We start from the raw sequence: 14316 nt of genomic DNA, 5'->3' as shown, positions 1-14316 counted from the left end.
TCCCTTGCACATTAGCCAGAAAATGTCCTGGAACACTGATACAGGAAAGGTTGAAAAACTGTTTGAGAATTAAACTGTTCAAGCAAAAGTGTTCTTCCATGCAGAGAGAGGACCTTCAGTAACCCACCCGAGTCTTTCAACTTAGCCAAGATACCATCCTCCAGTGCTCCAATTAGCATGTGACAAAGCCTTGTGAGAGATAGATAAACCCCCAAATATTTAAGCTGCTGACGACTCCAAGTCAATTGCTGAAACAGCGTGGGCAATTCCTAAATTTGCATTGGGCCAATCAGGAGCCCAGAGTTCTTCCACCAATGATCATAGCAGAAGATGCCATTGAGTGGACCTGCTAACAGTCATAAACCTTTTTCATAGCTGTGGGATTTCGTTCCCATGCAACCTCATATCCATTAGAGACGCTGCAAAAAACGTTCAATTTTTGAAACTTCCTTGAAAAAGTGTTGCAGACGCCCTTTACTAGTATGTACCCTTTTATTGGCATGTGAGACAGACCAGAGTAGAGCAGATGTGCGGGCAAAGCACACTCACAGGGAGCCAAACCAAAGGAGCCATTTGGCAAGAACTGGTTATTTAACATTACTCAAAGCCAGCGTAAATACATTTATTTCTCTATTTCCTGGGCTGCTATCCAGAGCAGCTTCTGCACTTGTTGATCGCCGAATCATGCAAAACATTGCGTCTTTCTGCTGGTTATTAATCATTGTGAACATGCAAGTGTAGAAAGCAGTACTACCAGCAATGCATGTGCCCTCTAAACATCTCCATTGGTACAATTAACCGAGCACAGTGTGCACAGAGCTAAAAAGCACTTCTCGTATGACTACTTTGGCAGCATTATCCACCGTGACTAATACTGAATTTATATGTGCAAGTCGAGATGCGATTGGGCACGCACCACATCATTATCAGGCACTGTGCCACCGCAAGTCATCACAACACTGCTCCAGGTACACGGTGCACAAGCCCACAACCCACCCTCCCCTCCACCCCCCTCTCAAAAAAACCAAAAGAGTTCATGATATGACTTTCACATGGAAAGCTAACATTTGTGTTTTGGATAATAGTGTTGTGAAATATATAATATTATTAATAAGAATTATGTACATAATGCAGTGAATGGGGAACTGCGATAGCAACATTTGTATACAGTTTGGCATAGAGCAATGAACTAGCAGATTATAAACAAAAGGAAGAGTAAACCAAAGATCAGGGGGAATAGGCTGGCAACAGTGCCAAGAAAGGCTGGAAGAGATTGGAGTAGTGGGAAAGGGGGGCAATAAGGGGGAGGGGGATGGGAGGGTCTGTGTGTTGAGACAAGGCAGTGATTGCATGGCACAAAATGGGTCAAACAATGGGATCAAAAACAGGTACTTTCTGTAACAGACATTTGTGGCGTGAGAAATCAGACCAAATGTCTGGCTTACAAGGCAAATAGGCAGCGCAAACCTCCAGACTATAAAAAGCACAATTAGAGTGGATGATATTCATTCGAAAAGGACAAAAAAAAATCGTGCATGTGAAAGAATTCAAAAGAAAACAAAGGAAAAACGAAACAAACAAACAGAAAGCAAGTTATAGAATAATAACTGAAGTGGAAACCTGTCCACTGAACGGATCATGTTCCGACTCCGACACCCAAAACGACCTGCCTTAATGGTCTTCGAGAGAAGAATGAATCTCAGAAAGGGCAGGTAATGGCAAATGTGGACAGGCACAACATGGCATGATGCAAGGACAGGACCAAGTATCAAATACTAAAAAGTGTTCCAAAGCCAAGGAATGATATATTAGTTACTGCACGACCTGAGATAACAACGTTCAATGGAAAAGTCAGTCACGCAGCATCTGAAAACCCCCATTGAAGGATCTCAAACTGGTCCTGGGCAGTCGTAAAGCACTGTGAATCAGAGCCGGATGAAAACGAAGAATCCATGGAGGGAATGGGATACGAAGCAACAGGAGTGGATCGCAGAATGCGTTATCCCATGCGGTTCGATAAGAATTCACCTCGAGTGCGTTTTCACAAGATGCGACTGACCAAGCTCTTGAAAAGTGCAATTGGCTGCAAGAGCCACCGAAGTCAACCAGAAATTCCGATACAAATCCAAGGATTGTTGGCTTCACGCATCCGTTCCCCGAATGCAAAAGAGAAAAAAAGAGAGGAAGAAAGAGCAACGGTTATGGGCTCATCCCTCCTCGTCAGCAATGGATGGAAAGTCCTCACAGATTTGCTTGGCAATTCTCTTGTCCATTTGGCAGTGGGCGTCTCCCTCAGAGGTTTCCTCGCCGAGAATCCGACGCAGACAGCGTCGAAGGTCCTGGAGCCGATGTCCATGGTCCATGTAATCTGTCGTACGAATCGTGGCATGCATGAGGGACAGGTATTCCGTTCGTATCTGCGGTTGGTTGAAGGTTAAAAACAACAAAAGGAGAGTTAAGAAAAAGAGGTGCAGGGTGTTAAAACCCAGTGAAAGGGTTACAGATTTTGGTCTTGTTCATTAGAGGAAGTGAAGCAACTGCACAAGAGAAAAAACAAATTCATTCATTCAAAGAAAATTCTCAAAATGTCAGTATGCAATGAGGTTAATGAGATTGCAGTAGCAACTAGAAGGGCACTCGGTAAAGCACATATGTCTGCCAGGCTGAACAGTCTCCATTTTGTATCCACTGATAGGCCGAATCTGGATTCGGACCTGAACCAAAATCTAATCGGCTTGTTCTCGTCACCAAACCAACTCATCCAACCAAGTTTTATCAAAATCCATCCACAACTTTTTGAAATATCGGGCTACATATTGTTTTTAGCCCGACCTCTCAATTGTGAAGAATCATTTTCAAAATTCTCGTATCTGCATCTGGATCTGGATCTTCAACAAAAGCTAATCAATTCGTCCTTATTGCACACCCAACCTGACCACCAAGTTTCGTCTGAATCCATCCATAACTTTTTGAGATATCATGTTAACAGACAAATAAACAGACACAAACAGAGATGAAAACATAACCTCCGGGTGGCAGAGGGAAAAATAATCAATTATTGGACTCTCAATATACAATTCAGCACAACAAAAGTCATTTATAAGTTGATAGAGTAAGAACACGGACTAAACGTGGGAGCCCCCTCCTGCCCAAAAGTTTTTTCCTTCATTGTACACTGTATTAAAGTACAGTAGTCATCCAAATGCAAGATGTAATTGGTTCAATCACTCATTTGGAAGAAAAATGAAAAGTTAAGTCAAACGATGGAGAAACCGCATGGACAATTACAACAATCTCTGAACGTTAAATGAAACCAAGGCTGTGCCATTGCCACATCCCACATTCTGATGTACTATACTCTGTTGCAGAGTGTTGGTGCTTCCAAAGCAGTTTCCTGGCAAGGGTTATGCTGGGTGGTTTGCCATTTCCTTCCCAGCAGTAGGTTTGGGAAGGAATTAGTAATTTGTTCATGGACACACACACACTGATGAATCAGTGGGACACACACACAATTTTTCATCCGCAGCTCAATGGAATACTGTTCCCCCCTCTGGGCTGGTGCTCCTGCCTCACACCTTGCTCGGCTTCACGCTGTTGAGGCCAAAGCTTTCAGAATCATTGGAATCTCCTGCGATGTAGTCAACTCCGAGGGCCTTTCACTCACTCACCGCAGGCAGGTTGGTGGTCTTTCTGTCTTCTACCGACTCCTCTCCGGCCTTGCTCATCCAGCTCTCTCTGTGCTCTGTCCCCCCAATATTCTTTCAGGTCGCACAAGATCTGCCTGCAACCCTCTTATGGTTAAACTGCCAAAGTCTCGGCTCTCTGCTCACCTTCACTCTTTCATTCCCCTTTTCTCCCGCCTCTGGAACAAACTCCCCCACTCCCTTCAATCCCACTCCTCCCTCCAGGTCTTTAAAACAGCTGTTCACCACCATCTCTTATCTTCCCCCATCGAAAACCTTGATCTTTTCTACCCCCAGTAATTCACCCCAGAGTCCTTGCAGTGTTCATATGTTTTATTCCTCTCCCACCTCCCCCCAAGTCCTCCCGATGTCCCTGCTCTCAAATGTTGTTTGTGTCCTTCCCCCTCTCTCCCCATCTTGTCTGCCGCTCCCCTTGTTTTTTGTTTCGGTTTTTTTTTTTGTGTGATTAATGTTAGCTCTTTCACGAGCCTCGATCTTGTATCCCCAAAAAAAAAAAAAAAAAAAAAAAAAATCCTGCCAGTGAAACACTAGGATGACAGTTTATAGCTGGGCCTGGATTCAAACCCACGCTAGATGGCTTAGAAATGAGTGTGCGGCCATTACGCCAGTCATACATCACATTATGTCGATCAAACAAACGTGTTGCCCCGGAAACAAAGTCAAAAGCATACGTTCGTGAACGACAGCTGAGGATGTTTTACATACACAACAATTACAGATGGAAGAGCAGCCATCCCGTTAATTAACTTGCTCCCCAAAATATCGAGTGCTCTTCACCATGAGGTCTCCATTGCAGCTCCCACATTTCGTAAAATTTGAACTCGGCCGGGAATCAACCTCACGACCAGACAGTCGAGAGATAAACTCACTACTAACACACATATTCTATCAGCAGCGGTTTCACGCTTTACATATATTAAAAAAATATAACCACCTTTAGAGGCCATTTTTCCCCGCAAAGCGGGGGTTGGCCTTTTTCGGGAACCGTGGTTGTTGTTGTTTTTCGGTCCCCTTTTTGAAGCAATGTTTTACGGCCGGATGCCCTTCCTGACGCCAACCCTTTTTGCCGCCCTTAACGACAAACAGGGAATTACCAGTGAACTGGTACTCAATTAGCCGACCTCGGAAGGATGACAGGCTGAGTCAACCCCCCTGGCGTTAATTCAGCGATCGACCGGGATTCGAACCCAGGATCCTAGGATCCTAAGCCGGCACCCTAACCGCTAGCCCAACACCAGGGATCCAATATGTAAAGGTTTCACGCTTTACATATTGGAGATTAATAAAGTTCAAACAATCAAAGTACTCATGCGTGTAAAGATACCTCATCTCCAGGAGAAAGGTCGGACAGCTGTCGAACAATGATGTCTATCATGACAAGCATATCAGTGTGGTAGAAGATGGCCGCTGTCAACGGGTTGGAAAACATGTCCTGAAGGAACTTCAGGACGGCGTGTGGTGGTCGCGGCTCATGGTTAAACATCCTCACAGGGTCCTCTAGCGGCATATTGCATCATAGAACAGCAATCAATTACATGTGACACATCACACACACAATAATTACATGTAATACATCACATCCACACAAAATATCAAGTTACCACCTTACCTTCTTGATGTTAACATAATATACACGACTCACAATAAGTTAGGGATATTGGCAGGTTCTTCGGTGTGGTTGATTTTGTGTATTAATTATGTTGAAAAAAGTTGTTGGTCCTAATTCTATGGTTATTAATGAGTGTGAAAAAACACACCATTCTTGATTTCAATACCCTAACCCTAACCCCTATAAAAATAAATAAAGTCACTCCCACAATATCCCTAACTTATTGTGAGTAGTGTATTAACCAACTCCTATAATCAGCAACAATTAATAATGGCAGATGTGAAACACAATCCAGCAAAGATGTTGCGGCATTTGGCAAAAATTGGATGCGCTGCTGGTTCTGTTGAGATTCGATCGATTTTTCAGCTCCAATCAATGCAGCGGAACAAGGCAATTCTCTGGTCAGAATAAGGAAATGTCATCTTGAAAAATGGCTCCTGGGTATTATTTCCTATATAGAGGGGTTTAAACCAAGTGCAAGGTCACAAAGGCAAACGGAATAAGGTATTGCGTGTGGTAGAAAAAGATGGTATTACATGTGATCACAAGCATTGCGTCTCTTGGGATTTGAGACAGATAATGACCCCACAGTCAAATCTCCCATTTTCTCCAAGAGTGTTACGTTTTGAAGACCTCCCCCACTTTCACCAACCTCAGTCAGAAAAATATACTAATGTGACCATTAAAAAAAAAAATCAAAAAAAAATCTCCCCACCACATAAAGTCAAATGTAAGGTTTTTTTTTTTTTTTTTTTAAAGCAGCTCGTCATTGGGTAGACTGGTTCCATATCCTCCACTTGGTATTGCGTTTAGTACAAATAGGAAAAATCAGCTACCATGCAATGCACGATGGGACAGAGTTTGAAAAATGCTGCAGTACAGCCACTCATATCTTGTCACAGTGACAGCCCCTCTCCCACCCTCTCTCTCCCACCCTCCCGCACCCACACTCCCCCCCAAAAAAAACACCACAAAATTAACCAAGCAATGGATGAAAGAATACAATTAGATTATGTCGAGTATGCAAAGATAGTCTCATTTCAATTGTGCAACACAACAAGGAAAAAAAAATCAAATCACAGTTCCGGAATGTTAATGCAAAACAATCAGAATGCAAAAGCCATCATGCCAAATTAGAAGGCAACAGGAAAGGAGTCAAAGTAAAGTCGTTTGTCGCCACCAGAGAACAAGAAGTTTCATCGGCAGGTATCTTACGATCATGTTAAAATAGCACCTCTAATGTGATAGAAGTAAATCCGAGAAATGACCAGCAGACAAAGAGACTTTCATCGCACTGAACGAAAAAGGCCGGGGTCCATAACACATCACGCAACTATTGTAAGGAAGAAGTAGTATATATATGTTTGTTTTTTTTACTCACTAGCAAGAAAAATGAGGGGGAGGGGCAGCATACACGCACACGCATGCATGCAAAAACACACACACACACACACACACACACACACACACACACACACACACACACACACACACACACACACACACACACACACACACACACACACACACACACACACACACACACACACACACACACACACACACACACACACACACACACACCGCCCTTTTTGACGGTTTCTGGTCAATGTGTGCCACTTGCATAATCATATGCTGCTTTAAAGTAAGAATTACTCAGACTGGCAAAAAGCATCAATATCTTTGAATATATTGTCGTGCGGCCGCCTTTGATTAAAATCAGGCGGTAACGGAAGCCGATCGCGAAGGCCTTAGCTCTCGAGGCGAAACTCAATGGCGGACTTTCAATGGCGAAAACCAAAGCGCGCGGGATGGAGGGGGGGGCACGAGACCCCTGCGGTCTTACCTGTTAAATCAACCACACGGAAACTGCGTTCAGATATATATACAGAAAATAATATAAGGGTTTATTCACAAGGATGGTGGGACAGGAAAAGCACGCGCCGGTAATAAATATCCTAATCGGGACGTCCCCACACACAGATTTCAGAAACGAGACAGGAATGGATGAAAGGAAAAGAATCGTCGTGTGAAATGTTCTGTGGGTGCGGGCTTATCTTGTCTGTCGTCTTGTATAGTCTGCTGTCCAAACACGGCTCCGTTCGACCCCGCTCGCGCACCACCAGGCCTCGCTCCAAGCTCCACAAGCGCCGATCGCACACCACGAGGTCCCTCGCTCCAAACTCCAAAGCACCGTGAAGGCCTGAGCCAACGACCACCAGGGACCTCCCAAGACCAAGCAGGGAAGCGCAGAAAGCACAAGACAGCCAGAGACAGCCAGAAAGCACAAGGGTTCGAGCTGAACGGGCAAGAGGGCCAGAGGAAGCTGCACAAGCCAGAAGCGCCGGATGTCCAAGAGTGCAAGAGAACTGCTGGATCTGCAAGACTGCAAGAGCCGTACTGCGCAAGACGAAGAGAGGAAATTGGCGTTCGACGCACCCTCATATAACTTTGCGGTGGTGACGTCAGCCTTGGCGCGCCACCCAATCAGTGCCCTCCACCGACTCGTTGGCTGGAGGTTCGCGCCTACCGCGCCAACCCATCACTCGTTCCCTGTAGCGTGGTGATAGCGCGTGCTACTCGAGGCCTGCCGGAGGTGTAGCTGGCGGTGGCCATCATCGGCGGTGCCCTGAACTGGTTTCCTTGCCTGTTCCTTCCGAAGTCACTGTCAGGGAAGGGAATTATTTAATGTTGCGCTAGGGACCTGTCTAATTGTCTACAGGTGTGCATTGCCATAAGGGACGAAGGTTTGACTACCAGGTTTGACACACAGGGGCTGTTATCTTTAATCCCTAACTACCTAGCACTGGAACATCCTGGTATGTTCACAGGTATACATCTTAACCCGACAAACCGGACGACACAGAACTTATTACAAGTAGATTCCCTATCGCGACAGATGAAGCATGTTACCTATTCAGATCTACCTGGCTCTAGATATTCCTTTACCCCACCAGACATAACAATATATATATATATATATATATTGTTGCGGATATGGGATTTGGCCTCCATCCATATCCGCTTGTAAATATTCCCCTATTTCCCCAATACTCCCCAACTATCCCCAATCCCCCATTCCCTAGTCCCATTGTCTGTAAACAACACTCTGTAGAACCGACCTTCCCCTTTTTCCCCCATTAAATGTCGTGCCCAGGTTCACCGCATCTCACGTAGACAACTATAGGACATCTTGCTAGTTATTCTTAGTCTATGTCAGTTAAGGACTCGTTTCCATTAATTCTGACTCTTCGTTGCACCAGAATGTGATTGTATGGCACCAGTAGTAAGTTTAGGACCTCCCAATACCTCCCCACAATCTCATCTCCGCATCCTCCCATCTTCCTCATGAAACTACAACAACAACAACAACTACAACAACAGCGGGGGCGGCGCGGCGGCGGCGCGGGGAGTGTGCGTCCTCACTCTGGCTTGGTTAGCCGCCATTGCCCATGTGCTCCGACGGGGTTACCACACAGGGGCTGACTGTCAGCTCCTCGTCAAGGGCGGAGCCCGGTAACCCCCCCCCGCACCCAATAAGAAGCGGCGGACCGATTCCATCTGGGGCGGAGCTAACGAGCCGAGGGCGTGTCACTCCCCGCTGGATATACGCAGCCACTTACCGGAGGTGACGTCAGATGCGCCCCCAGCTTGGAGAGAGAAGTCGCCACCTCCAAGCGCTGGATACCTCCCGCATCTCTGGACCGGACCGGGTCGATTCTGCCCCTGAGCCAAGGTGCACCTTGAGCCATCGACTACCTGCCCCTCCTTGCCATCAATCCCTGTGTGAGTCAGTCTTGTCCCGTTTATCTGTGGTCTGTCGGGGCTAAGATAAGACCGTGTTTAAGTGCCCACCTTTCTGTGCTGTACCTCTAGTGCGTGTAATCTAAACGTTCTGCAAACCCATATTATAACCTCCTCCGGAGGTCTTGAGAACTGTACCCCTGGTGTCGTGTCATTTAACCCAGCCGTTGTGTCCTTTCCTTCATTGATCTAGCGTAGCGCGATTCGGCCAACGTTCGAGTATAATCGGGTAACTTGTGCGAACACGGCGGCCATTCCGCTCGGCCCAGCATAACATCTCAATAAGTCGTGTCAGTAACAATATATATATATATATATATATATATATATATATATATATATATATATATAATCGTTAGATTAAATAAGACGCGGAGGTAGCTTCAGGACGTCGATCTTTAATTGTCGACAAGCTTTCGACCAACAAAGGTCTTCTTCTGAGTCAGCCCCAAGTTCAACGGAAGTGATCGGAAGATCGACGGAAGATCGACGTCCTGAAGCTACGTCCGCGTCTTATTTAATCTAACGATTATATATTCAATACAAATGAGACGCCCTGCTCGTACTTTGGAGTTTCTACTATTTCTTACAGTTATATATACTAGGGCATGCCCGTACTATATCTATATCTAAAATTATATCCCCCCCCTCTATTTACATGAAATGGTTTGGTCCAAAGCGAACGGCTTGCGAGTACGGTGACAATCCCCCCCCTCTATTTACATGAAATGGTTTGGTCCAAAGCGAACGGCTTGCGGAGTTTGGTAAAGAAATCGCCATAGCATGCACAAACGCGCAGGAAAGCGAAAGAATCGCAAATTAGTTTTAATTAGTTTTAAAACATCGTTTAACGCCAACATAGCGGCAACATAGTTTGCCAACGTGACATAAATGAATACGCTCTCAAATGTGCCGTCCGAGGCAGAGTCTGTTCGCCACGTTCGGCACACGTGATAGCTCGCTGCTCTCTGATTGGTTGAATCGTTTTTTGGACATAGCTCGGTAACTACTTCTCCGATTAATATGAAACCTTGAAAAGGCACATCCTCGGGTCCCCAGCAATATACCTGGCAAGTTTAAAGTATATCGGACCCGTGGTTGTCGAGAAACAGCGGTCACAGACATACAGACATACAAACATACAAACATACAAACAGAGATTACTGGAATTATAGATAGATATATATATATATATATATATATATATATATATATATATATATATATATATATATATATATATATATACTGAAACGCAAAAGAAACTTACCACCTTTGAAACCTTTAAATATCAACAATAACACTGCGTGTAGCAAATGTGTGAACTTATTTGTGGACAATAGTGTCCTCGCTGTCAGACAAAACGGTCACGGATGGTCACTTGAACCTTCAATGGTCACTTCATAGCACAGCTGTTGAACAGCCGTTTTGACTGTCAGTGATTAGCCAAGGGGTACGGGATGATTTTAATGAGCTGCACGTGATGTCTTGATATTGGCTTTAAAAAGGCCAGTGCAAAATGGGCATTTTGACCGAAAAATTTGACCATTTTGACCAACTTCAAAAAGACCGAAAACACAAAAGAAACTTACCACCTTTGAAACCTTTAAATATCAACAATAACACTGCGTATAGTAAATGTGTGAACTTATTTGTGGACAATAGTGTCCTCACTGTCAGACAAAACGGTCACGGATAGTCACTTGAACCTTCAATGGTCACTTCATAGCACAGCTGTTGAACAGCCGTTTTGACTGTCAGTGATTAGCCAAGGGGTACGGGATGATTTTAATGAGCTGCACGTGATGTCTTGATATTGGCTTTAAAAAGGCCAGTGCAAAATGGGCATTTCAATCAACATGCCACGATTGTCAAGGGATCAACGGCAGCGTGCCCTGGGCATGCTGCAAGGTGGACTGAGCTACCGTGAGGTGGCACGTCGCCTTGGCTGTTCACACCAGATGATATCGGCCCTGGTGGACAGACACCCTCCACAACTCTGCAGATGACAGACCTCGATCAGGGAGGCCAAGAGTCACCACTGCAAGGCAGGACAGGCAGATGGTCCGAAGTCACCTGCGGGATCGATTCCGTCCAGCATCCCACACTGCGGCAGAAACTCCGGGGCGTGCAAACCCATGGATCTCCAATGATACTGCACGAAGACGACTGCATGACTATGGTCTGACTGCCAGAAGACCATACAGAGGCCCCGTGATGACGGTTGCCCATCGCCGCAACCGTCAGAGATGGTGCCAGCAGCATCAGCGGTGGACCTTGGCGCAGTGGAACGAGGTCGCTTTCAGCGATGAGTCAAGGTTCTGTGTGGACAGTCCTGATGGGCGTGAGTGTGTCTGGAGAAGAACTGGCGAGCGATATGCCGATTGTTGCGTGCGTCAAGCCAACAGGTGGGGTGGCCCAAGTGCGATGGTGTGGGCAGCCATATCAGGCTGGTACAGGACGCCACTGGTGGTTGTGGATGGGAATCTTAATGCCCAGCGGTATGTGGATAACATCCTGCGACCTCATCTGCTGCCATTCCTGCTAGACCACCCAGAACTGAGAACCTTTCAGCATGACAACGCTCGTCCCCATGCTGCTCGCTTTACCACTGCATTTCTCCAAGGTGAGAACATCAACACCATGCAGTGGCCTGCGCTCTCCCCTGACCTGAATCCCATAGAGCACCTGTGGGATGAGCTTGGGAGACGCGTAGTTGGCAGGGCCAGGACACGGGCAGAGCTGCTTCAGACATTGAGGACTGAGTGGGACAGAATCCAGCAGCAATCCATCCAAAGACTGGTAGGCAGTATACGCCGACGATGCACTGTCTGTATCCAAAACAATGGTGGCCATACACGCTATTGAAAGGGGACTGACATTGCACCCTGTGCTGTTCTGTACTGTAGAACAAACTGATGAGATGGTGTATCTTGGTCAAAAACTTGACATGTCATCAATAAAATGCCAATGTTTCAATTAGCAATTGTTGGTTTGTTTTATTTTGAACTGTTACAATTTTATTACATTTCAAACAAGTGGTAAATTTCTTTTGCGTTTTCGGTCTTTTTGAAGTTGGTCAAAATGGTCAAATTTTTCGGTCAAAATGCCCATTTTGCACTGGCCTTTTTAAAGCCAATATCAAGACATCACGTGCAGCTCATTAAAATCATCCCGTACCCCTTGGCTAATCACTGACAGTCAAAACGGCTGTTCAACAGCTGTGCTATGAAGTGACCATTGAAGGTTCAAGTGACTATCCGTGACCGTTTTGTCTGACAGTGAGGACACTATTGTCCACAAATAAGTTCACACATTTACTATACGCAGTGTTATTGTTGATATTTAAAGGTTTCAAAGGTGGTAAGTTTCTTTTGTGTTTTCGGTCTTTTTGAAGTTGGTCAAAATGGTCAAATTTTTCGGTCAAAATGCCCATTTTGCACTGGCCTTTTTAAAGCCAATATCAAGACATCACGTGCAGCTCATTAAAATCATCCCGTACCCCTTGGCTAATCACTGACAGTCAAAACGGCTGTTCAACAGCTGTGCTATGAAGTGACCATTGAAGGTTCAAGTGACCATCCGTGACCGTTTTGTCTGACAGCGAGGACAGTATTGTCCACAAATAAGTTCACACATTTACTACACGCAGTGTTATTGTTGATATTTAAAGGTTTCAAAGGTGGTAAGTTTCTTTTGCGTTTCAGTATATATATATATATATATATATATATATATATATATATATATATATATATATATATATATATATATATCTATCTATAATTCCAGCAATCTCTGTGTGTCTGTCTGTGTGTCTGTGACCGCTGTTTCTCGACAACCACGGGTCCGATATACTTGAAACTTGCCAGGTATATTGCTGGGGACCCGAGGATGTGCCTTTTCAAGGTTTGTAATTAATCGGACAAGTACCTACCGAGCTATGTCCAAAAAACGCTTCAACCAATCAGAGAGCAGCGAGCTATCACGTGTGCCGAACCGTTAATGCAATGCAAGCGTTAATGCGTTAATGCAAGGCTTTTCTTTTTTCCCCTCTTCTCTTTCTACTTTTCCTTGCGATTAAATTGCAAACAGCCAAAATACGTTGGCGCTAATTGAATAATTGGCCATTAACACTAAAATAATCGTAACTGCGATATGCCAACTTCCGGACAGTGCAGCCTTCCATGTTGTTGTTGTTTGCAGCAGCTGTTTGCAGCAAGGCAAGGCTTTTCTTTTTTTCCCTCTTCTCTTTCTACTTTTCCTTGCGATTAAATTGCAAAAAGCCAAAATACGTTGGCGATAATTGAATAAATGGGCATTAATAGATAGATAGATAGATATGCGATATGCGAACTTCCGGACAGTGTGCGCGTTACGAGCTGACCGCCATTACGGTACGTAATTCGATTTCTTATGCGCATTATTTCTCCCAATTCAGTCAGAGCGAAGGGCGGAAGCGAAGAGCGTTGTTATTTTTTGTTTACGGGCGTACGGGCGGGGTAGAGCGTACGGGTAGCGTTTTTTTTTTTTTTTGGCAAGGAACGGGCACCCACGTACGGGCAATGCCCTAGTATATATAATTTCAAAACACACCAGGTCACAAGTGTTCCTCACTGACCGGGTCCTTAGTCGAGGTCCTCAGCATCATCCCGTTTCGGCCCTTCAACCTCGATACGGTCAGCTGGGGCACATACGCCTCCACGTGCAGCAGCTACACCCGGATGCATACATACCCCCACCCCCAGCCAGTGAGAACACAGACAAAAACAACAAAACTGCCTCCACTCCCAGAATCAACAGCCCCTCATCCACTCACTCACCAAAAAACCAAAACAAGAAAGCAACCAACCCCCACCCTTACAACATGTACCACTCAAACAAAAACATATTCATGCAAAACCACACCCACTCCTGCAACACACACACATATACACACAAACACACACACACACACACCTGCAACACACACACACACACACACACACACACACACCTGCAACACACATATACACACAAACACACACACACACACACACCTGCAAAACACACATACACACAAACACACACACACACACCTGCAACACACATATACACACAAACACACACACACACACACCTGCAACACACATATATACACACAAACACACCTGCAACACACATATACACACCCACTCCTGCAAAAAACCACACACACAC

The 14316-nt window shown here is 45.2% G+C and overlaps 1 protein-coding gene across 3 annotated transcripts in view; it reads right to left on the bottom strand.

Annotated features, from left to right (window-relative positions):
• Nucleotides 1–473: 473 nt before the first annotated feature.
• The window catches only part of NCKIPSD (NCK interacting protein with SH3 domain), a 143482-nt gene continuing 129639 nt past the window's right edge, over nt 474–14316 (bottom strand). For all 3 annotated transcript variants that reach the window (XM_068135396.2, XM_068135407.2, XM_068135416.2), the window contains 2 exons: nt 5029–5201; nt 474–2417 (listed from right to left, as the gene is read on the bottom strand). In XM_068135396.2, coding sequence (XP_067991497.2) covers nt 2208–2417; nt 5029–5201 — 383 coding nt within the window. In that variant the 3' untranslated portion in view covers nt 474–2207. The remainder of the gene's footprint in view (nt 2418–5028; nt 5202–14316) is intronic.

Source organism: Myxine glutinosa, chromosome 1 (assembly GCF_964187855.1).
Source record: "Myxine glutinosa chromosome 1, kmMyxGlut1.1, whole genome shotgun sequence".
Classification (NCBI taxonomy): Eukaryota; Metazoa; Chordata; class Myxini; order Myxiniformes; family Myxinidae; genus Myxine; species Myxine glutinosa.
Note: the sequence above shows the minus strand (reverse complement) of the source record. Positions and strands in the feature narration are given on the sequence as shown.